Source organism: Geotrypetes seraphini, chromosome 2 (genome assembly GCF_902459505.1).
Source record: "Geotrypetes seraphini chromosome 2, aGeoSer1.1, whole genome shotgun sequence".
Classification (NCBI taxonomy): domain Eukaryota; kingdom Metazoa; phylum Chordata; class Amphibia; order Gymnophiona; family Dermophiidae; genus Geotrypetes; species Geotrypetes seraphini.
Genome location: NC_047085.1, coordinates 465,963,648 through 465,988,981, shown reverse-complemented (window position 1 = coordinate 465,988,981; position 25,334 = coordinate 465,963,648). Strand labels below are relative to the sequence as shown.

General features: G+C 44.5%; 1 protein-coding gene across 7 annotated transcripts in view; it reads left to right on the top strand.

Moving 5' to 3' along the window:
• The window catches only part of UBE3C (ubiquitin protein ligase E3C), a 378,461-nt gene that overhangs the window by 51,794 nt on the left and 301,333 nt on the right, over positions 1–25,334 (top strand). For all 7 annotated transcript variants that reach the window (XR_004538176.1, XR_004538178.1, XR_004538177.1 and 4 more), the window contains 2 exons: positions 4,444–4,559; positions 19,082–19,233. Coding sequence is in view for 4 of the 7 variants with exons in the window: in XM_033931605.1 (XP_033787496.1) it covers positions 4,444–4,559; positions 19,082–19,233 (268 nt within the window). In the remaining 3 variants the exon portion in view is untranslated. The remainder of the gene's footprint in view (positions 1–4,443; positions 4,560–19,081; positions 19,234–25,334) is intronic.

The window sequence follows — 25,334 nt, the reverse complement described above, 5'->3', positions numbered from 1 at the left end:
AGTTTTGTGCCTGGGCAGCTTCAAAGTGAAAGAGGCCATATTTCATGCAGCCCGGAAGCTATGGGATTACAAATGGAATGCAGTCAAGGTGGATATCTACAGGATGTGGCAGCTGCCACATTGCAGAAGCGTAAAGATATGCAGCCAGTGACAGCCTATCTCCAGAAGGAGGGTCTTATGCTAGAGGTGGCTTTACCCATTTGCAATGGCGCTCACAGTGGGGGTGGGGTGTGTGCTACTAAGCGTGTACGTACAGTGGAAGAGTCTTGGACAGTGCTGAAAAACCTGGAAGCCCCTAACCTCCCAGAGCGGGGGACTGCTGGAGTAGGCGACGAGGGTCGAGATGGGACCTCTGACTGGCGGCACCAGTCAAGAGGAACAGTAGCAAAGGGCGCTCCAGGAAAATGACCAATGGACAACCCACATGAGCGGTGTGTGAACCGCAGTTGGACACAAATGGTGGTACTGGTTGTACCTCCACAAGGGAAGATGATGATTTTACAGTGAAGGTGTACAAATGCCTTGGAGTATTGTGAAGGTGTTTATGTGTAGGGGGACTGGAGTGTGATTGGGGGTATGTGAGATAGTTTGAGAGTTGGAGTGTGATATATCATAGTTCTGCTTTTTAGAGAATGGGGGTGGCATATGTTTGAGAAGGGGCGGTTGGTGTGGATGGCGTTACATCTTCTTTTAGGGATTACGGGTCTGGTTAGATGGACTCGAGATGCAGGATAGGGAGGGGGTGGTGGTGGGGGGAAAGGGAGAGGGTGCTAAATGGGAGGTTCTCTATGTTAATATTTTGGGTAACCGACTGATGCATTGGTGCGGCCTAGCCAGGGGCTGGGGTGGCTGGGCTGCAAGTGTGTTTGTGGAGGAGCATAGAGCGTTGCAGAAGCAAGCCATCCCTGGTTAACTTGATAACATGGAATGTAGGGGGGATTAATTCTCCCATTAAACGCTCAAAGATTTTGCAGCAGTTAACAGTGCCATAAAGTGGATGTGGCATTACTTCAAGAAACACTTTTGAATGATATTGAGCATGCTAAACTCAAGCAATGGTGGGTGAGAGACTGTGTAGTGTCATCCACATAGATGAAACGTTGGGGGATAGTGATTTTGTTTTGCACGGGTATTATTGATAACCTACAAATATTGGCCAGGGATGGGGAATGGAGTTATGTGCTTTGTCGAGGGTCGATAGCTCAGTGGGATATGGTATTTTGCTGTGTCTGTGCCCCTAATGAAAGTGACCTGACCTTTTATGCGCATGCTGTTGTCTTATTCCCAGAGTCCTCTTATCATAGGGGGGATTTTTAATGCTATCAGAGATTCCAGTCTTGATTGTGCGGGACCTGCTGGTTCTAATTGCCAGGCAGGGGAGCGGGAGCTTCTTAAATTTAGTGACAATTTTTCAAATTGAGGAGCCTGATTTGAAAAAGATGCTTATATAGAAGGAAGATGTTTTCTTCCTTTAATTTTCCTTTGAAATAGATTTCTGTTATTAAATAGTGCACCTCTTCTTTTAATGAGGGCTAGATGGAATTTCTGATTTTGTAATGATGATAATTATGTAAAATGATTTGTTATGTTTCCATATACTGTTATGTTTCTTTGTAAACATTATTTGAAATTTCAAAATAAAAAAAATAAAAAAATTTAGTGACGATTTGGAGTTAATAGACACCTGGAGGGTGTTGCATGGTGCTGAAATGGACTACATGTACTTGTTCTGGGCACATGGTACCCAATCGCGCATTGATTACCTTTTGGGTAATGGAATCTCTGTTTTGGGGCATAGTGCGGGCAGACATTGGATCGTATTCCATCTCAGATTACGCCTGGGTTAGCATGAGTTCTGGTGTTGGGTGTTCCCCTTGGCCCTGTATGGTGATATGAAATTTAGGGACCAGTTGCTGGCCTCTTGGAAAAAATACAAGAGGCATAATGCTCATGCAGAGGATGACCCCATCTTATTTTGGGAAGCAGCTAAGGCAGGGGGGACACATTAAGTTATAGTAGTCTTGTGAAGAAAGTGCGGAATCAAGAAATCCTGCGCCTGGAGAAATTAGTTAGGGCGATGCAAAGATATTGCCGTACGAGTAGTCCCGTACATAGACAGGAGTTGATGAAGTATCAGGTGGCACTAAATTCGCTTCTAAATCAATGGAGCATGGAAGTCACTCGCCTATTACAAGTACCGGTTATATTGGGAGGCAAAGGATACTCGGGGGGTTGCGGAAACGGAAGCTTTTATTTTTGAGCATTTGGGATCCAACTTTACAGTCTTTGCACCCTAGAGGCCGTAGTGCGATATTTATGTGGTTGACTTAAGTTTGGTTTGGTTGCTGTAGTATTAGGGATGAGTACCTGGGTGGAGGTGGGGGGGGGGGGAGATAGCTCTTGGGGTTGGCTGTTACCTTTTGGATTTGTGGAAGATCTATCCGGTGGGATTGGGGTACTACTTGTATTAGTTTTTTGTAGACAGCTATTATTCCTATTTGATCTGTATTGTTGAATGTGTTTTGGTTGTCCTTGACTTTTGAAAATAAAAATTGTTTGAACATAAAGTCTTGCTCAAATCATCTTGAACACTGAAGTTAAGTTTTACTTCTGTGTAGAGTATTTTTGAAAGAACTGCTTTGAATAATGTTTTTTTGAATACAGAAGGTTTTTATGCCGATGACTGAATGAGCACTTATTTAAGATGCAGTTGAGCTTCTGACGCTTTTCCTTCTGGATATGCAAATATAAAGATGATAAAAAACAATAGTAATTTAGCAGTCCTTATTAAATAGTTGAGTTTCTGAAGCACCATTGCATGAAGTGTAGTTTGTTGTTAAGTTTTTCTTCTGTTCATATAGATTGTTCTTGTAGCAAAATATACACTCCCCCCTCCATATTTGCGGGTTTAGGATTTGCGAATTCGGTTATTTGTGAGTCTCTAAACCTCCCGGACCTCTCCACACCTTATTTTTAAAGCCTGGTGGTCTAACGGTGAAGTGGGGCAGGAGTGATCTTCCTATGCTCCTGCCCATGTAGAGCCGCAAACAAAAATGGCTGTTGTGAGTTCTGTGGTCTCAAGTCATAAGGCTACAGTGTGAACTTATGGCAGCCATTTTTGTTCATGGCTCTACATGGGGCAAGAGCGTAGGAAGATTGCTCCTGCCCCGCTACTGCTAGACCTCAGACTTTAAAAGTAAGGTGTTGAGAAATCTGTGAGGCTGAGTGGTTTAGAGTCTGCATTAAAGTTATTCGCAAATATTCTTATTTACAAGGGGGTTCTGCCCTTATCTCTCACAAATATGGAGGGGTTTGTGTAGTACTGATATAAAGGTACAAGGGATGGGACTTGATATACCGCTTTTTCGGTGTGGTTTATACATTCAAAGCAGTTTGCATATTTTAGACAGGTACTTATTTTGTATCTGGGGCAATGAAGTGTTTTGCCCAGCGTCACAAGGTGCTGTAGTGGGAATCAAACTCACAACTTCAGGATGCTGAGGAAACTGTTCTAATCACTAGGCCACTCCTCCACTTCACTCTAAAGATTAACATTGGAAAGTATTAATTTTCAATTTTTTTCTTTCCCTGCTGTCTACTGGCCGCAACCATTAGGAGTATTCTACCTTTTATCGAATATTGTAACTTCATGTGGCACAGCAGGGAATGGAAGCAAGTAAAAAGTTGTTCTCTTTGCTCTTAATTATAGAATGCAGTGCCAAAGTTAACCGTAGTAATGTTATAAAACAACAGTATAGTGTGAATGGAGAAGTCTAGTTAATGTTTCATTTAAAAAAATATACCTTATTTCCCCATATATAGGGCGCGGCGTATATATGGGTTTTGCAGTCCAAACAGTGGGTGTGGCTTCCTTATATGGGGCAGCCTATCTAACGACATCATAGATAAGCCGCTCCATTAGTAGATCCCCCCCTCATACCTTTTAAAATAATGTAGCTCCCTCACTGGCCTCCTGCAATGTCGGGCCAGTGCAGGGCAGGAGTGATCTTTTCAGCATCCAGCCCGCCCTGCGCTGCTTCCTCAATGCCTGTGTCAGTTTTCGGACTCGCGAGTCCCGTGAGAACTGATGCAGGCATTGAGGAAGCAGCACAGGGTGGGCTGGAAGCTGAAAAGATCACTCCTGCCCTGTGCTGCAACATTGCAAGAGGCAGCTGGTGGAGGTAGGCTATTTACCGGGGAGGGGGGGGAAGGGATGTTTAGGCCGCCCCCATATGGTTTTAAAACTCTTAGATATGCTGCGGCTTGTAACATGGGTTGGCTGATTATCTACGAGTTTTTTAAAAAACATATATAGGCATTTTTTGCAATCTATATTAGAGGAAACGTATTTCCTCTAATATAGGCTGCCCCAGTGTATAGGCTAGTAACCTAGTACTATCTGTTCATCACATACATTGATAAATCAAAATTTTGGTTTTGCAGATATGGATATGCCAGAATTTGATTAGGCACAGTTCTCAGTTTGTTAAACAGCTGACGGGTCCTGACAGACTTATTTGCCTGTACCAAATAAAGAGGCTGTTGGGTCTGTGTTGCAGGTAAAGCTTTCTTTTTTTACTGCTATATTATCAACATAATCATAAAGTTTCTGCAATTTTTAATGACATATTACCATTTATTTTATGATTTTTAACTGATCAGAAATAAATGTGTACAGCATGTACAAATGTTTTGTAAGAAACGCAATCACAGTAAAAACTCCAAAAGTCTTTTGGTAAAACAGAGAATTGTTTATTTTTTTCCTGGCTAGAAAGGGTGTCCAATTTGCATCAAAAGAATGACAAAATAGGCACATAGATTTCAATACATCCATTGGTTTTATAGTTAATTCACACATTTCTTAATCCCTCCTGCCTGCCTGCTGATTGGATGAAGTGAGGGCAGTTCACAACCTATCAGATCCTTTCTTGATGTAATGTAATGTACTTCCTGTCTCTCCACCCCTAATTATTTCTCCCATTATGCTTATTCTTCAGACCTCCGACTCTATTTACAATTGCCCATATTTGGGCACTTACTAGTCCCCTCACATGCTCACCTCTCATGTTATGTACTCGGGCTGGTTACTTGAACAATAGCCCTTGTGGTTAGTTATGCTGAGCCATCAAATATTGCATTTCTCTTGACTGTAGACATTGTGTTCATACAGTATCAAATACTATCCCAGGAATGCCCTCCTCCCCTCTTCTGATTCAGCAATAATTCTTACTGCTATATGCACATAGTGTTAACCCATAAATTCCAGTGGAGGGAATTTATTACACTCTATAATTAACATCAATTAGAACCTTATTAATGTTATTTCTAATTTCACTTCTCATAGTTTGGATACTCTTCTGGTTTATTATTGTTTAAAAAAATTGTCAACAAGGCCAAAAAGTTGAAGGAGTTCATTTTTTTGAGTGAAGACAATTCCATTGTTTCTTAAAAACTCTGACCCTTCTAATTTCTTAGCTTATAATTGTTTTGTTTTATGTTCAGCAGCTCTGGGATTCTTTAAGAAGTTGGCTTGAGTATTGGAAAATGAAAATAATTCACTTATCAACATTTCCAGATACCTGTTTCAGCTGTCAGAAATGTTAAGAAATGAATGCTTTTTGAAATTGTCGAAGTCTAAGCAAGATTTGGAAGACTAAGAAAGTAATATCTGCAAAATAGAACCTATAACTCTTTGCAAATGACCTGGTGAAAAGTTTAACTGAGGCTGTATTAGTTGTTCACAGGTCAGCATTGCTGGCACAGTAATGATCTGCATCACTAAAGTTAAATTATGCAAAAGAAGCCTAGGTTGAAACTTTTGGAACTAAACAGTTTGAACTGTTGAAATGAAAATTGAAGTATTTGACTAACTACACAAGACTGATTCTGAAGAAAAAATTATGACATGGTGAAGAAATGAATACCTTTTGCTAACCGATAAGTATGGGTAGATCTGTTATGCTTTGGAATAGTGTGGCAGGCAGTAGCACAGAATTTGTTCTGTAGGTGGAAAGAATGGGTTCAATTAAATTTGAATGTATTCTAGAAACTAATGTCTCACATCTAGTGAAGAAATTAAAACTGAATAGTGATTGGATATTTCTGCAATACAATGTTCCTTCTAGTGCAATTGTGGATGGATGGGTAATTACCCTATGCTCATGAGCTGTGCAGAAGGAATTCACTTCAGTTTTTGAATTCTTCCTCTTTCACTAGAGGGCTCTGCTGGTCCCTTCAGTTTTTCCTTCTGCAAGCGAGCCGGAAGGAATCTTTGTGATCTGCTCTGTATATTTCTTTATTTTCAGACTTTTTCACATTTTTTTAATGGCTTTCGATGCTCAGAGCTCTCCTTGTTGAGGTTCCAGCTCTGCCTGTGTGGAAGAGAAGCAGACTGAACAGGCCAATCCCTCTCTGGTACTGTTGGCCAGCGTTCAGAAACTTTTCTGGAGCTTGGGGTCTGTTCTCCTTGTAGCATTGCTCGCCTACTGGGTTGTAAGGGCTTGAGCACAGGCAGGGAGCTCAGCGGGGTTCTGCAGAGTGCCGGCTGCATTTCGCCTCCCCCTTTCCGGTATGTGACAGTTAGAGGCTCAGTCAGACTCTGGTCCGACATGCAGCCTGAAGATCCTTTGTTGGAGGATCGGTCCATTTGAGGCAGTGATTTCTTCTCCCAGATCCAGCTACTTTAGGAGCCGAGGTAGACTGCAGCACATATCCAGCACAGGTCAAAGTGAGTAAGGCTGTTACAGCCTATGAGGAAAATTGGGTGGGGGTTGCTTTAAACCCCTTTTTTCAGGTTTCTGTCCTTTTACTTAGATTACTCTACTTCTAAAATACCTTTTTTGCTGTTTTTAAAAAAATTTTATTTAAGGCATTTTGGAGCCAAAATGTTGCCATGGTGGCCATCTTGGATTTCCCAATTTTTTTTTAATATATTTTTTTTTAATTTTTTTATGAATACCTTTATTGAACACAGCCCATGTCATCATAAAGCAATCAGAAACAATAAAAAAGTACAATGTCAACAGTGATCACAGAACAAATACAATATGCCTGAAACTTCTATCTAACAACATTATCTAACTGAAAATTGTCATCTACAGATTGTCAAAAACCCACCCTCCCCCACCCATGTACAAACTCACAAAGGTTGTGATCGGCGCCAAAATTCAAAGCACATCCAATTCCTGGAGAAGTATCCCAATTTCTGATATTCACTGCTGTTAGCTTATAAAATGCACATCGGTCGTCCAACTTTCTGACCACCACTTAAATTTCCACTGAAGAGACACAAAAGTTTTCCATTCTACCCTAACTGGCAACACCTGAGAAAAGAAAGTCAGTGTAAGATCATCATCTTGAGAGCATCAATTCGCCTAAGCCATGAAAACCATAAGGCTTGCCACCTATCCAAATCCCTCTGAATTTGCCGGAGCACAGGATGGCAATTAAGCTCATGAAGAGCCATGACACTTTTGAAATGAGGAACATAAGAACATAAGCCGTGCCTCTGCTGGGTCCATCATGCCCAGCAGTCCGCTCACGCAGTGGCCCATCAGGTCCAGGACCTGTATAGTAGCCCTCTAGCTATACCCTTCAATCCCCTTTTCCTTCTGAAAATTGTCCAATTCCTTCTTGGACTCCAATACCGTACTCTGCCCTATCACGCCCTCTGGAAGCGTGTTCCAAGTGTCCACCACCCGTTGGGTTTAGAAGAACTTCCTAGCATTGGTTCTGAATCTGTCCCCTTTTAATTTTTCCAAATGCCTTCTTGTTCTTGTAGTTGTCAAAAGTTTGAAGAATCTGTCCCTCTCCACTTTCTCTATGCCCTTCGTGATCATGTAAGTCTCTATCATATCCCCTCTAAGTCTCCGCTTCTCCAGTGAAAAAAGCCCCAGTCTCTCTAATCTTTCAGTGTATGAAAGGTTTTCCATACCTTTTATCAAACGCATCGCTCTCTTCTGAACCTTCTCGAGTATCGCCATATCCTTCTTTAGGTACAGCGACCAATATTGGACGCAGTACTCCAGATGAAGGTGCACCATCGCCCGATACAACGGCAGGATAGCTTCTTTCGTTCTGCTTGTAATACCCTTCTTGATTATTCCTTCCATTCTATTCACTTTCTTAGCGGCCGCTGCGCATTGTGCCGACGGCTTCATTGTCATGTCAACTATTACCACCAAGTCCCTTTCTTGGGTACTCTCATTCAATAACAGCCCTGCCATCGTGTAGCTGTACCTCCGGTTTCTGTTTCCTACTTGTAGGACTTTACATTTCTCTACATTGAACTTCATCTGCCATCTCGTCGCCCACTCCCCTAGTTTGTTCAGGTCCCTTTGTAAATCTTCGCAGTCCTCTTTAGTGCTAGCCCCATTAAATAGCTTGGTGTCATCTGCAAATTTTATTACTAAGCTCTTCATCCCTGTTTCTAAATCATTTATAAATACATTGAATAGCAGTGGTCCAAGCACCGGCCCCTGCGGAACACCACTCGTAACCTTCCTCCAGTCCGAGTAGTGGCTCCTCACTCCTACCTTCTGTTTCCTGCCCGCCAACTAATTCCTGATCCATCTCTGTTCATCTTCTTCCACCCCATGGTTCTTTAGTTTCCTTGTCAAAGGCTTTTTGGAAGTCTAAGTATACAATGTCTATGGGGTCCCCTTTGTCCATCCGTTTGTTAATTCCTTCAAAGAAGTGCAATAAGTTTGTCAGGCACGATCTTCCCTTGCAGAAGCCATGTTGGCTAGTTATCATAAGTTTATGCCTCTCTAGATGTTCCTCAATGCTATCTTTTATCAGCGCTTCCGCCATTTTCTCCGGAACCGAGGTCAGACTTACCGGTCTGTAGTTCCCTGGGTCACCTCTTGATCCCTTTTTAAAGATGGACGTAATATTGGCTATCTTCCAATCCTCCGGGATCACACCTGTTTTCAGGGATAGATTACAAACCTGCTGTAGTAGTTCCACTATTTCCTCCTTTAGTTCCTTCAATATGTCCGGGCCTGGCGATTTGTCAGTTTTTAGTTTTTCTATCTGCCTGCGCACATCTTCAAGGCTCACTTCCATGGATGCTAATTTTTCTGCTTGGTCTCCTTTGAAGATTTGTTCAGGTTCCAGTATGTTGGATGTGACTTCTTTTGTAAATACTGACGAAAAGAACATGTTTAGTCTTTCCACCATGTCTTTCTCCTCCTTCACCACTCCCTTCCTATCTCTGTCATCCAGTGGTCCCACCTCCTCCCTAGCCGGCTGCTTCCCTCTCTTCATATTCTCTTTTGGCTTTTCTAACCACGAGGTGACATTCTTTTTGATACTTCCTGTATTCTTTCCGGTTCTCCTCGGTTTTGCCCTTTTTTCAATTTCTTGAATGAATTCTTCTTATCACCTATCGCTTTCTTCACTTCTTTAGTTATCCACGCAGGGTCTTTTGTTCAGCTATTTTTGCACCCTTTTCTGAATATGGGGATATACCGATTTTGCGCCTCGCTCACCGTGTCCTTGAATAGAGACCAGGCTTGCTCAACAGTCTGCCATTTCTTTGTGTTGTTCCTAAGTTTCTTCCTTACCATTACCCTCATTGCTTCATAGTTTCCTTTCTTGAAGTTAAAAGTTGTCGCTGTGGTTCTCTTTCCCTTCGGTAATCCTACTTCAACTTTGAACTTGATCATGTTATGATCGCTGTTTCCCAACGGTCCCACTACTTCTACTTCCTTTGCAGGTCCTCTTAGCCCATTAAGGATTAGATCCAGAGTGGCATTTCCTCTCGGTTCTCTGACAAGCTGATCCATGAAGCAGTCCTGTATAGCCTCCAGGAATCCGGTCTCCCTAGCGCATTTTGAGTTTCCAAGACTCCAGTCTATCCCGGGATAGTTGAAGTCTCCTATAATGATCATGTTACCGTTTTTGCAGAGTGGCCTTGAATCCCTCCCAAACAGCATCCGGAGACGCCTCACCACCAACATTCAGGGACAGATAATCTTCTATCCAGCTATGCAATTGAACCCCAATCTCTGGATCCTCCAGCAATTTCTCATTTAGTCTCCAAAACAGAAATCCCTGATCCTCTGCCAGCCCCATTTACTGTAGCCATACTGGAGCATGGTCAGACCAAGAGATCTGCTCAATGCCCGCTTGAGTCACTCTGTGTATAAGATTCTTGTCCAAAAATAGTCTATTCTAGAATAAGAGCCATGAACCAAAGAAAAATGAGTATAATCCCAAGTTTGTGGATAAAGGAAAGGTCCGGAGATATCTGATGATAGCTTTGAACAACATTCTTGTCACTTCATGGAATGCCCTGTGTTTCTAAAGGGTGATTGCAGCCAGGTCTTGATGTAGCTCAACTGTACAACCATTCTAACAAAGGGCCCCCTTTTCTCGGGCTTTGCGCAAGATGCATTCCTTCAGGTCAAAACTTTGAACACAGACCACTATGTCCTTGGGTTTGTCATTGGTACATGATCCTAAAGCGTGATGTGCTTTTTCGATGCCCTCATATTGTCCTCTGCCGAGAGCTAGCACGCCAAGTTAGCCACCACTTCTCTTGGGTCTCGGAAGGTGACAGTATCAAGAATTCCTCTCACTCGGAAATTGTTACGCCTTGTCCTATTCTCGAGATCCTCTATTTTATCTACCAGTTCTTGCAACTCTTCCCGGACATCTCCAGTGCCCCTCTGAGTTCCCACTGCTGTATCTGCACAACTGTCCATGCAATTTTCCACAGCGTCAATTCTAGCACTCATCTCAGTAAGGTATGACTTCAACTCGCAAATAGCTTCCTTCACCTGCTCTCATCCTCCCCACCTCCTCAGCACTCAACTCGGGGGTCATCTTTGACTCCTCTCTGCCTTCCTCTTCACATATCCAACAAACCATCAAAACTTGTTGCTTCTTTTTACACAACATCGCTAAAATCTGGAGTTTCCTTTCTGAGCATGCTGCCAAGACCATTATACATGCCCTTATCACCTCTCGCCTGCAACATGCTTCTCACGAATCTCCCGCTAACCTATCTCTCCCTCTTTCAATATGTTCAGAATTCAGCTACTTGCCTTGTATTCTACCTCTTTGGGTTTCTAGAACAAGCTGTGGCGCTGTGAAATAGGATCAGGCGAGCCTCATTCCTCTCACCTTCCTGATCGATGGAGCCTAAGGCAGGGTTTGTGGAGTCCCTGCGTGGCAGCATTTTGGTGCGCTCTTCTTCTTAGTTTCTCCCCTCATAACAGTTTTGATGTGGCTTAGGTCAGGATATGACCAGAGGTCTTCCTTCTCTCCAGAATTGTTTTCTCTCTCTCACTGTTGGCTCTCCTCTTGCTATTCTGATCAGGTAGCTTCCTATTATCTTTGGGCCTGCCTCAACTTTATTCATAGTTGAAGCAGGGTGGCTGCTCAGCCTTGCTATTGGTTGGCTTGCCCAAGGGATGCTTCCATTTTCGATAAGGAGAGAGTTCTGGCGTGGCCCTGTTGTTGTGGCTCAGTTCATTGGCTGGCATCTGCCTTTCTCATAGTGGCAGGTTAACTGCAGGGGTGGTTCTGTGCACCCAGATTCTTAGCCTTTTGGCTCATTCAACAGTCTTCCTTTATGTCAAGGTGTTAGTACCAGCCACTTGTTTTCTCCTACACAGTGGGAGGCTAGGGTCGAGCTCAGTAAGTACTTGAAACTTGCCTGTACCCCCTGCATAATCTTTCTTTAATGATCTTCAGGGACTTTGATGCTTTGGGGAGGGGGGCAGTTCGTTCTTGCCCTATTTTTTTTATCTGCTGGGTGTACGTTGTACATCGGTAGAACGGCTGTGGCAGCTTCGATTGCCACAGTGACAAAAAAAAGTCTGCCTCGGACTTTCTCGTGATCTGGATGACTTCGATAGTGCTATTTGTATGCCTTGTTTGGGCCCATGGCTTTTTGTTGCTAAGTATCTCCATTCTATGGTGATAATGGGGGGGGGGGAGGGAGGGACCTGCAGTGGGCTTCTGAGTTGCAACTGCTGCCACTATGTTTAGCGACTTTACTTCCTTCACTAACATCAGAGAGAGCTCTGGTTCCCTCTGGGCATCCTGTGGGCATCCTGTTCACATGTATTCTTTGCTTACAGTTTACTTCATTGGCCCTTTTTTTGCCCCTTTGGCTTTTCTGACTCCTGAATTCCCTGGTGGCTCAGGAAGGGCTTTGCAGTTGCATTGTTGGCACTTCTCCCCGATCAGCCTTGCATCCTTTCCCTATGGGGGCAGGTGGTATGATTGCAGATGGTGTCTGAGAGACAAACAGGTGTTATGACTGCAGACAATGTCTAATGGCCCATGGCAAGGATCCTTTGCATTCATCCATCTGTTGTCACCAGCTTCAGTTAACTGCATTTCCTTGAGAATACAGGTATCGGGCCACAACTAGTACAGGGGGATTCAGAGAGTCTTCTTGGGATCTGGTCATCCTGAAGCTTTGCCTGTGATGAGTGGGACCCTGTATATGGGCATGGTACTTTTGCTCTGGACATAACAGCTCTGGAGTTGGCTTACATAGAGTATTGTGTGGACTTTCTGATGGATGCCATGTATCTTATATGTGGGTACTCTGGGACCATGGCTTCTTTGGAGGTGGTCTGCTGTTAACTAAGACTGTGACAAGGCAGATGCCACATCTAAGGCATACAATTAAACTACCTTGTAAGGGTCTGCTTATGTTTGGTGAAGAGCTAAAAAAGATAGTGAAGGACTTGGAGGATTCCAAGCCTCAGTGTCTCATGGAGGGTCAGCCCTGCTCAGTGGTGGGAAAAGCTTGCAACAGAGATTGAAAGCACTTTCTGCTCTCAAGGCAGACAGAATGGTTCTGGTCTTCCACTCACAGAAGGGAAGCCCCTATCAAGGAGCTAGAAGGAGCAGAGCGAGTGATACTTTTACCAGCTCTGCCTTCCCCAAGGGTACCCAGTAATGGTCTGCTGGACCCCTTGGTGTTCGGGTGAGCAGTTAGCTCAACCAGTTTCACCATGAATGGACCTCATTATTTCACATTAGTGAGTCCTAGAGATGGTCCTCCAGGGTTACACCCTGGAATTTGTAAATGGGGTAGACAATATTTACTCGGTGTCCCTGTCTGGTTCTTCCCTTAAAAGACAGGTTGTTTGACACCTTCCATCGTATTCTCAAATTGGGGGGAGTGGGGGTAGTGCCTCCAAAGGTGCAGAGCAATGGCTATTACTCCATCTACATTGTAGTTCCAAAGAAAGGGGGCTCTTTCTGGCACTTTCTGGACTTAAAAGTAGCCTGTGCCTCTTTGAATCCCTCATTTCTGTATGGAGGCCTTTCGCTTGTTGATAGCATGGAAAGTTCCTTACCTTCATATTGCTATCAGACCTTCGCAGTTTCTGTACTTTGAGTGTTAGGGCAACATTTTTCAGTTTTTGAGGAGTGCCCTTTGGTTTCATGATAGAGCTCAGAATCTTCTCCAATATCATGGTATTTATGGTGGCCTGCCCCAGGAATGAAGGCATTCAGGTCTACTTGAACAGTTGGCTAATCCAGATGGATTCTGAGGCAGATTAGAGGAGAGTCACTTGGGTAGTGATCACTCTACTTCAGAAACTTGGATAGGTTGTGAATTTCACCAAGAGCTACTTGGTTCCCTCTATCTTTGGATTACCTGAGATGTATTTTGACATTGGGCAGGGCATGGTTTTTCTGCTGAAAGAATGAATGCTCAAATTATAGGTACAGATATATGACCTCTTGAGAGTGCCCTTCTATTGAAGTGGGCCCATAACTTCAAGGTTTGGTGCCCCTTGCTATTTCCTTTCACATTTCACCTGGCCTTGTTGGACCTCGGTGTCAACCTGCTCAAGGGAGTTCTGCTGGATTCCCAAGATTGGGTGGTAGTCATTATGGATGCCAATCTCCTTAGTTAGGGAATGCACTGTAAGACTAGAGCCGTCCACCTGGTGCTCAAGTACTTGCTCCCCTTGGTCAAGGAGAAGGTGATTTGAACAATGGCCAGCAATTCTACTACTGTAGAGCACATTAAGTAAGAGGAAATCAGGAGTATGGAGGTTTTCCTAGAAGCCAACAGACCTCTGCAGTTACTTAGAATGTCATTTGTGTTGGTATCCATATTGTCAGGGTAGAAGATGTTCAAGCAGATTTTCTCAGCTGCACACTTTTGGATTCGGCTCCCATTCTCCTGAACCCTAGATGCATTTCACTTGCTGGTGGCCTTTTGGGGCCAACTGCAATTCAGTTTGCTGGTGACTTGCCGAAATATGAAGTGTCCTCAGTGTGTGTTGATGGTTTTTTCCCCAGCTGCAGACAAGAGGCATGTCCTGTAGCGATCACTCCTTTAGAGATCTCTACATGTTACCTCCTTAACTGCTTATAGGCACTGTCTTATGTAAGGTAGTCAGCCATCTATTATTCCTTTATCCTTGTGGCGTCAGACTGGCCTCGCTCTTGTGGTATGCAGATTTTTCACCACCTCCTCATTAGTCATGCTCTTCCCCTTCCCCTTCCCATTGGCATGAGGGATGCTGGTACTAGGACTTGTAGTGGAAGTCCCAGATCCCTTCTGGCTTAAGGCCTGGTTTTTAAAAGGCAAAGTCTGAGAAGCAAGAGCTATTCATTTATAGATTTATAAACATAGAAACATGATGGCAGATGAAGGCCAAATGGCCCATCCAGTCTGCCCATCCACAGTAATCATTATCTTTTCCTCTCTTTGGGATCCCACATGCCTGTCCCATACTTTCATGAATTTAGACATAGTCTCCATCATCACCACTTCCTCAGGGAGACTGTTCCACGCATCTACCACCCTTTCTGTAAAAAAGCGTTTCCTTAGGCCAGTACTGGGCAAACTTGCATGGTCTGTGTCCTGTATATAGTCATTTAGTTGAGGATTGTTCTGGGATGGCTTAGATGAGCTGGAGTGAGTTTTGACAGAGATTCCAGTAGATGCACAGTACTGGGCAGAGCTCTGGATTTCTGACCCAGAAATATCTAAGAAAAAGAACAATTTAAATTAAAGCATTAAATTAAAGAGAGTGTGTGTTTGGGCAGACTGAATGAACCATTCGGGACTTTATCTGCCATCATTTACTATGTTACTCTGTTACTTAGATTACTCCTGAGCCTATCACCTCTTAACGTCATCCTATGTCCTTTCATTCCAGAGCTTCTTTTCAAATGAAAGAGACTTGACATGTTCATTTATGTCATGCAGTGGCATACCTAGCATATGTGATACCCGGGGCCCATTGACCCCCCCCCCAATCTATATGAAAAATATGATTTTTAGTAACAATCTACATATCGCACAACAGGAGTGTACCTAGGAAAAGGCAGCATCTTAAACACTGCAGTGAGCACTAGAACACCAACACATACATTGTAAAACTAAACAAACCAGATCCTGCACAGTCAATTGATCCAGTACAGTCGATGCTATCAGAAAGCCATGTCCCTTTCATACACACAGACAGATACACTTTTGCCCAATATGGAATAATCACAAACTAAAAATAGAAATATGTAGACAAAAGTTAAACTGAACTGCCAAGAAACCAGACTCTGCATACAATGCAACACCACAAAAACAGTAATACATGTCCTCTAATACTGTGCAAAATATAAAGATAGTAGATGTAAATTTGAAAAACTGATACATAACAATCACCACTTTACAAATTAACAAATAAAAATAAAACAAATAATGAGAAATATGAAAATACCATTTTATTGGACTAATCCTGAATCGACAAAATAGAGCAGGAAAAAACGTTATTTACAATGTCCAATGTGGCACGGACAAGAGGACATGGGCTGAAGCTAAGGGGGGACAAGTTCAAGACAAATATCAGGAAGTTCTGCTTTACGCAACGAGTGGTGGACACCTGGAATGCTCTCCTAGAAGAGGTAATTGCGGAATCCACCATTCTAGGATTTAAGGGTAAGTTAGATGTACATCTCCTTATGAGTGGCATGAAGTGACATGGGTAGGGATAGGCTAGATGCACTTCTCTTTACGAGAAGCTTGGAGCGATATGGGGACCAAAACTATGCCAGGGTACACCTGGCGGGGCCTCCGCGTGTGCGGATCGCCGGACTTGATGGACCTAGGGTCTGTTCCGGAGATGGCGCTTCTTATGTTCTTATGTTAATCCCCGTAAGCTCGGTCCTCATCCCCACAAACCACCTGATTCCATCCACACAAGTCTTGAATTGTTTTATATTGAACTTATTATATTAAAGTATAAAAAGAAACAATATTCTGTACAATTGTCAATTTATAAATCAGCGTCTTCTCACTCTCTCTTCCCCATTTCCCTTCAGTGTCCTCAACCCACTCTCTCTCCACTTTCCTTCAGCGCACGCACATAAAAACAAGCAAGTAATTTTATATCATTTTCATTCTATTCATTCATAGAAATTAAAGTCTAAATAATGCCAGTCACATAGCAAAACATGATTTTACAAAAATAATTCCCTGCAGTCAAACCTGCAAGGATTACTAGATGTATTTCAGCAGCTCCCCTCCCTCCCTCCCCATTACCTTCATGGCCAAGTCAAAATGATCTACCAACAATAAAATTTTAAAAACACAAAGCACATTGTATGCAGAGAAAATGTTAATTATCATTTATATTCCGCGGGTTTTCAAAGAGGTCAAGGCAGATGACTTTATGCAATGTCACCTCAGTAACAACTATACAAAAATAGACAAATATACCCCCTCCTTTTTTATTAAACCGCGATAGCGTTTTTTAGCGCAGGGAGCTGCACTGAATGCCCCAAGCTGCTCTCGACGCTCCCTGCACTAAAAACTGCTATTGCAGTTTAGTAAAAAAGGGGCCCATAGTGCAAAATATAGACAGCATATATAAATTCTCAAAACAGACACATTTTGATCACTAAATTGAAAATAAAATCATTTTTCCTTCCTTTGTTTGGCAATTTCATCAGTCTCTGGTTGCACTTTATTCTTCTGACTGTGTATCCAATATTTCTTCCCTTCTTTCAGCCTCCTGTATGCTTCCTCTCCTCCAGACTTCATTCCCTCCCCCAACTTTTTCTTTGTTTCATCTTGTCCCCTTCTTTCTTTCTCTCTCCATGCCCCCTTTCTTTCTGTATGTCTGTCTTTCTCTCTCTTTCCCCATGCCCCATTTTTTTTCTTTCTTTCACCCTGCCCCCTTTTTTTCTTTCTGGATCCCTGTCCTCCCCTTTGCTTTCTTTCTGGCTCCCTGGCTCCCCCCCTTTCTTTCTTTCTCCCTTCCCTCCTCCATGCCACCGCCGCTGCCACCACCGCTGGGGAAAGGCTGTCACTGGCCATCGGAAACAGGCCGGCGCCGAATTCGCCCTCTTTCTTTTCCCGCGGGCCGACCAACTCTGGCTGCTCGACGTCAATTCTAACGTCGGAGAGGACGTTCCGGGCCAGCCAGGCAGCGATTGGCTGGCCCAGAACGTCTTCTCCGACGTCAGAATTGAAGTCGGACGGCTAAAGTTGCTCAGCTCGGGGAAGAGAAGCAGCAGGGAGGGAGAATTCAGCGCCGGCTTCTTTCTGATGACGGCAATGGCAGCCTTTCCCCGGCGGCAGCCTATTGCCCAGTAAGTGGCCAGCTGAACACCCCCTCGGGCCTTGCACCCAGGGCGGACTGCTCCCCCCCTCCGCCTCCCCCTTGGTACGCCACTGATGCCATGTAGGTATTTAAACATCTCTCAAGAATCCAAATCGCAATAACAAGATATAAATACAATCAGCAAAAAGATTGTTATTAGCCTAGTGGTGGAAATACCCCATGAAAGTACATTTATAATAGGTGGAGAAAAAGCCTCAACTTATCAACAATATACGGACGGCAACCCAATGAGTTCTTAAGCCAATCCTGCTCTGTATCATAGGCAAAAAAACTCCACACGTTTCAAAATGTAACTTTTCAAAACGGGACCAAAGCCACCACAGGGAGCCAGAAAAAGAACAAAACAGTTCACTTATCTTCTGAAGATGGCAACAACAGCAGCGAGTAGATCTTCCTGCTATAGCACTTCTCACGCTGAAAAAAGACAAGGAACTGGATGTCACCAACAAGGCTCTTGTTTCGCTGAACAACGGCTGCGTCGGTGCAATCACATTCTCTCCTGCTCCGTCCATACCTGGTTCAGAATGGTGCTGGAATTTATACTTCCGGGTTCATAGGGGTCGCTGTCAAAAAACTTTATTTACTGGAACAAACGATCTCACCATCAGTAGAAGGCACACCATTCTACTTTCTGATTAAGTCCATTAGGTCAGATAGTTTTCAAAAAGGAAATAGACCGCTGTTCACTTTGATATAACAATCTTTTCACATCCCCCACGGCGAGCTGTAAGGGGAATATGATGTAATACAAAGCACCTAAATTCCTCAAAAGAATGATTTTTTTTCAACACAATGTCCTGTGTAGTCATTCCTCCATTTTTAAATTTAATGACCAAAACAATCAGTTGCTGACCCATGACCTCCTGCATGCAGTCTGCAAAGTATAATTAGGGATTGTCTCTTACATGTTAGTGCATAACACTGTATACATCTAGCAGTGCTATAGAAATAAGTAGTAGTAGTAATGTAAATAACTTGAAAGATTGGATATTGTGAAGAAAGTATATAGAAATATGGGATATGGCAATATAAATATGCACAGCTTTCTCTGCCAGAAATCATATAACCTAATACCTTTTAGGAAAGAAAAAAAGTCTAAGATTTGAAAGTAAAAGCAGTAAACACAAGATTGATATTCTGAGGGATTTTTATAGTATTATAGCATCGGATTTTTCTTTGGTCAATTCCCCCCCACTCTTCTGCATCATTCAAAAAGGGGGAGGGGGGCATAGGGATATCAGCCTCATTATAGTTCATATTCCTTATTTAGGTATCTATGAATCCATAATAAAACATTGCCATATTGCTCAAATAAATCCACAGATGGTTAGGGAGGTTCTCTTATACAATATGGATTCTGTAGTTTGTGTTAAAACTTTGTTTAGTACATAAAATGCGCTCTCACAATTTTCTAATTTTAAATATTCCATTTGTAAACTTATATATTTCTTATTTTTCTTTTGTAGGTTATTGCAGTTCTGTGATGACAGTATGAATTTTGCACTTCCTATGAGAATGATTGAAGTATTTTCATCAGAGAATACATATTTGTCTGTATTACAAGATGCTGATGTAGCATCAGTAATTGAACAAATTTTGCACTACATGATTCAGAAAGGTAGGTAATAAGTTTAGCTAATTTTCCCTGTTATGCACAGAGAGGCTGATACAGAAAGCTGCTATGGGTGGAACTGTGCAGTTAAAAAGCGTTCTGTTTAACCATAATGTGCAGTGGTTTAGAAGAGAGCAGATTTAAATTCCCTGTCTTAGTGGAATTCATCTCAAAGTTGGTAGAAGAGAATTGATGATTGTTCCTGTCTGAGAAGTAAATGGGGTACCAGGATATAGAAGATCTAATCTAATCTTTGATCTTATATAATGCATCCTCCCTAGAACTAGGGCTTGGCGCAGTTCACACCAGGAAATATTTCTTCACCGAGAGAGTGGTTGATCCTTGGAACGAGCTCCCGGTGCAGGTGATCGAGGCAAACAGCATGCAAGAATTTAAGAGCAAATGGGATGCCCATGTGGGATCCCTTAGAGGGTTAAGCCAAGGGAACCTGTCACCAGGAGTGGGATCCCTAGGATAGTAGACTTGGGGGTGGGTCAGTAGAGTGGGCAGACCTGATGGGCTATGGCCCTTATCTGCTGTCATCTTCTATGTTTCTAACTAAAGATCACCCTTCATAGAATTTTTGAAATAAGAAAGTCTTAAATTTGTGGAATACTTTGATAAGAGTTTGTCCTATGAGCAGAGAGAGGTGGATTGTTCCGTGTAGAAGTTGCCATATAAAAAAAGGAATGTTCAACAAATACTTAAGCATATCCCCTTAAAAGAAGGAAATATCAATGTATAAGGCTTGGGCTTAGAAGGATAATGTCAGACCAACTTGATATAGAAAATCAGTTGTGGACAGTGGTAAAGAAAGCCTATTAACTTAATCCATATTTAAAATTGCATGCACGGGGGTTGGGGGGAAGAGGAAAAAGGGGAGATTGGGAAGGGATTCTTATGTATTTTTGGCTGATAGTATATTAGGTGTAAGGGGGGGGTAAGTGTGTTTTAGTGAGTATTTGGATGTGTATGAATGTTGGTGACTGGATAGTACAAACTGGAGGAGTGGTTTTCTTTTGTAGTGTGTATGTGGAGAGGCTATAGGCTCTGGTGGCTTCTCCATCTTTTGAGGAGATACCAATTTTTCATTCATGTTATAATGTTAACTCTGGTGTCCTCTTGGAATGTTGAGGGGGTAATTTCTCCCATCAAGAGACAAAAAATGTTGAGTGCCCTGAATAGACATAAAAGTTGATATTGCTCTGTTACAGGAGACCCATTTATCCTCAGCAGATTTGGGAAATGGTGGGTTGAGACACTAGTGGAATCGCCGGTGGTCCACTGCAAAGCTGGGATCCTTATATTAGTTAGGAAGAGATTGGATATACATGTGGACTCAATTATTAAAATCCCTCAAGACTGCTGTGTTATTGCTAAAGTCTTGATTCAACATCAACCTTTGTTATTATGTAATATCTATTCCAGTGCAATAGATGAGACATTCTAGACCACAGTTCTTCAACCGCTGGTCCGCGGACCGGTCTCGGTCCGCAGGAAATTTTTGCCGGTCCGCGCAGGACCGGCAAGATTGACTCATTTGAACTTCCTGCCGGTCCGCGCAGGACCGGCAAGATCAGCATCGGAAGCGTGCGCTGGGCCGGAGAGATCTTGGGGAGCCTCCGACAGTGGCTTTCTCCCCTCTCTGCAGCTCTCCTTTACTTCCCAGCGCAGCGATTCACGAAGGCAGCCTCGGGGCTTTTGCTGAGTCGTGGCTGCCTCTGATGATGCAACTTCCTCTTTCCTCAGAGGCGGCGCGACCCAACAAAGGACCCGAGGCTGCCTTCGTGAATCGCTTTGCTGGGAAGTAAGAAGAGCTGCTGGGAGGGGAGAAAACCACTATCAGTCTGGGAAGCTGCTGGGCAGGGGAAAAAAGGGACAGCTGCTACTGGAAAGGGAGAAGGAGAGATGCTTCTGGGAGGGGAGGAGGGAAAGGAATCTGGGAAGCTGCTGGGCCAGGAAAAAAAAAGGACAGCTGCTACTGGAGAGGGAGAAGAAGGAGAGATGCTTCTGGGAGGGGAGGAGGGAAAGGAATCTGGGAAGCTGCTGGGCCAGGAAAAAAAAGGACAGCTGCTACTGGAGAGGGAGAAGGAGAAGGAGAGATGCATCTGGGAGGGGAGGAGGGAAAGGAATCTGGGAAGCTGCTGGGCCAGGAAAAAAAAGGACAGCTGCTACTGGAGAGGGAGAAGGAGAGATGCATCTGGGAGGGGAGGAGGGAAAGGAATCTGGGAAGCTGCTGGGCCAAGAAAAAAAAGGACAGCTGCTACTGGAGAGGGAGAAGAAGGAGAGATGCTTCTGGGAGGGGAGGAGGGAAAGGAATCTGGGAAGCTGCTGGGCCAGGAAAAAAAAGGGACAGCTGCTACTGGAGAGGGAGAAGGAGAAGGAGAGATGCATCTGGGAGGGGAGGAGGGAAAGGAATCTGGGAAGCTGCTGGGCCAGGAAAAAAAAGGACAGCTGCTACTGGAGAGGGAGAAGAAGGAGAGATGCTTCTGGGAGGAGAGGAGGGAAAGGAATCTGGGAAGCTGCTGGGCCAGGAAAAAAAAGGACAGCTGCTACTGGAGAGGGAGAAGGAGAGATGCATCTGGGAGGGGAGGAGGGAAAGGAATCTGGGAAGCTGCTGGGCCAGGAAAAAAAAGGACAGCTGCTACTGGAGAGGGAGAAGAAGGAGATATGCTTCTGGGAGGGGAGGAGGGAAAGGAATCTGGGAAGCTGCTGGGCCAGGAAAAAAAAGGGACAGCTGCTACTGGAGAGGGAGAAGGAGAAGGAGAGATGCATCTGGGAGGGGAGGAGGGAAAGGAATCTGGGAAGCTGCTGGGCAAGATAAAAAAAGGGACAGCTGCTACTGGACAGGGAGAAGAAGAAGGAGAGATGCTTCTGGGAGGGGAGGAGGGAAAGGAATCTGGGAAGCTGCTGGGCAAGGAAAAAAAGGGACAGCTGCTACTGGAGAGGGAGACGGAGAGATGCTGCTGGGAGCGGAGGAAGGGAAGAGAGTTACTGCTGGACAGGAGGAGGGAAGGAAGAATGAAAAAAGGAAGGAAACAGCTGGCAGAGAGATTAGAGGAGGGGAAGGGGAGACACAGGCATGAGAAAGTAGAGAGATTGATGATAGGAAGGGGTCAGCAGAAAAATAAGCAGAGGGACAACGATGATAGATCTGGTGTAGAAGAGATAAAAATGAAGAGAGCAGTGAAGCTGGAATGAATCATGTAAATAGGAGAGAGGGGCACAAGCTGGATGGAAAGGGGAGAGGGACATAGAAAGAAGACAGATACCATATGGAAGGGGGAGAGGACAGATAGTGGATGGAAGGGGCAGATGCTGGATTGAAGAGACAGAGAGGGCATACGCTGGAAGGAAGAGAGTGAAAAAAAGATTGAAAGCAGAAACCAGAGACGACAAAAGGTAGAAAAAAATAATTTTATTTCTATTTTGTGATTAGAATATATCAGATTTGAAATATATATCCTGCTAGAGCTGGTGTTAGACATAACTGGGGACTGCAAAACCCAGGCAGTGCTTCTTTAGCTTTCAGCTGGCTTAGGGCGCTCTCTGACCAGGGGGCAGTTGACCTAGTTGCACTCCCCTAAAACTATTCCTGTCATGTGTTACTTCAGTATTCTGTTAGCATGATATTTCTGTGTAGCATTCTGTAATAATTTGGCTTGTTCAGTTTTCTTGATAGTAGAGGGGATATAAGTGAAGGGGAGGGGAGACAGGGGTTTTGTTGATCCTTGCTCTGAATTATTTGTATTTATAAAATGACAATTCTACAGAATATTGTTTCTTTTTATACTTTAATAAAATACATTCAATATAAAATCATAACTGAGGCTTGTGTGGATGGGATCAGATGATTTGTGGGGACCGAGCTCGCGGAGATGGGGCGGAAACGGGATTTTTAAATTTTAGTCCTAGTAGTTTGCCGGTCCACAAAATAATTATTTTTTTTCTGCCGGTCCACGGGTGTAAAAAGGTTGAAGAACACTGTTCTAGACCATAGGGTTATTTCCCTATACCCGCAAGGACTGCAGATGAAATCCATACCAGCTTTTTCACTCTGCCTCTAGAGCACAGTTCTTCAACCGCCGGTCCGCGGACCGGTATCGGTCCGCAGGAAATTTTTGCCGGTCCGCGCAGGACCGGCAAGATTGACTCATTTGAACTTCCTGCCGGTCCGCGCAGGACCGGCAAGATCAGCATCGGAAGCGTGCGCTGGGCCGGAGAGATCTTGGGGAGCCTCCGACAGTGGCTTTCTCCCCTCTCTGCAGCTCTCCTTTACTTCCCAGCGCAGCGATTCACGAAGGCAGCCTCGGGGCTTTTGCTGAGTCGCGGCTGCCTCTGATGATGCAACTTCCTCTTTCCTCAGAGGCGGCGCGACCCAACAAAGGACCCGAGGCTGCCTTCGTGAATCGCTTCGCTGGGAAGTAAGAAGAGCTGCTGGGAGGGGAGAAAACCACTATCAGTCTGGGAAGCTGCTGGGCAGGGGAAAAAAGGGACAGCTGCTACTGGAAAGGGAGAAGGAGAGATGCTTCTGGGAGGGGAGGAGGGAAAGGAATCTGGGAAGCTGCTGGGTCAGGAAAAAAAAGGGACAGCTGCTACTGGAGAGGGAGAAGGAGAGATGCATCTGGGAGGGGAGGAGGGAAAGGAATCTGGGAAGCTGCTGGGCCAGGAAAAAAAAGGACAGCTGCTACTGGAGAGGGAGAAGAAGGAGAGATGCTTCTGGGAGGGGAGGAGGGAAAGGAATCTGGGAAGCTGCTGGGCCAGGAAAAAAAAGGACAGCTGCTACTGGAGAGGGAGAAGGAGAAGGAGAGATGCATCTGGGAGGGGAGGAGGGAAAGGAATCTGGGAAGCTGCTGGGCCAGGAAAAAAAAGGACAGCTGCTACTGGAGAGGGAGAAGGAGAGATGCATCTGGGAGGGGAGGAGGGAAAGGAATCTGGGAAGCTGCTGGGCCAGGAAAAAAAAGGATAGCTGCTACTGGAGAGGGAGAAGAAGGAGAGATGCTTTTGGGAGGGGAGGAGGGAAAGGAATCTCGGAAGCTGCTGGGCCAGGAAAAAAAAGGGACAGCTGCTACTGGAGAGGGAGAAGGAGAAGGAGAGATGCATCTGGGAGGGGAGGAGGGAAAGGAATCTGGGAAGCTGCTGGGCCAGGAAAAAAAAAGGACAGCTGCTACTGGAGAGGGAGAAGAAGGAGAGATGCTTCTGGGAGGGGAGGAGGGAAAGGAATCTGGGAAGCTGCTGGGCCAGGAAAAAAAAGGACAGCTGCTACTGGAGAGGGAGAAGGAGAAGGAGAGATGCATCTGGGAGGGGAGGAGGGAAAGGAATCTGGGAAGCTGCTGGGCCAGGAAAAAAAAGGACAGCTGCTACTGGAGAGGGAGAAGATGGAGAGATGCTTCTGGGAGGGGAGGAGGGAAAGGAATCTGGGAAGCTGCTGGGCCAGGAAAAAAAAGGGACAGCTGCTACTGGAGAGGGAGAAGGAGAAGGAGAGATGCATCTGGGAGGGGAGGAGGGAAAGGAATCTGGGAAGCTGCTGGGCCAGGAAAAAAAGGACAGCTGCTACTGGAGAGGGAGAAGAAGGAGAGATGCTTCTGGGAGGGGAGGAGGGAAAGGAATCTGGGAAGCTGCTGGGCAAGATAAAAAAAGGGACAGCTGCTACTGGACAGGGAGAAGAAGAAGGAGAGATGCTTCTGGGAGGGGAGGAGGGAAAGGAATCTGGGAAGCTGCTGGGCAAGGAAAAAAAGGGACAGCTGCTACTGGAGAGGGAGACGGAGAGATGCTGCTGGGAGGGGAGGAAGGGAAGAGAGTTACTGCTGGACAGGAGGAGGAGGGAAGGGAGAATGAAAAAAGGAAGGAAACAGCTGGCAGAGAGATTAGAGGAGGGGAAGGGGAGACACAGGCATGAGAAAGTAGAGAGATTGATGATAGGAAGGGGTCAGCAGAAAAATAAGCAGAGGGACAACGATGATAGATCTGGTGTAGAAGAGATAAAAATGAAGAGAGCAGTGAAGCTGGAATGAATCATGTAAATAGGAGAGAGGGGCACAAGCTGGATGGAAAGGGGAGAGGGACATAGAAAGAAGACAGATAGTGGATGGAAGGGGCAGATGCTG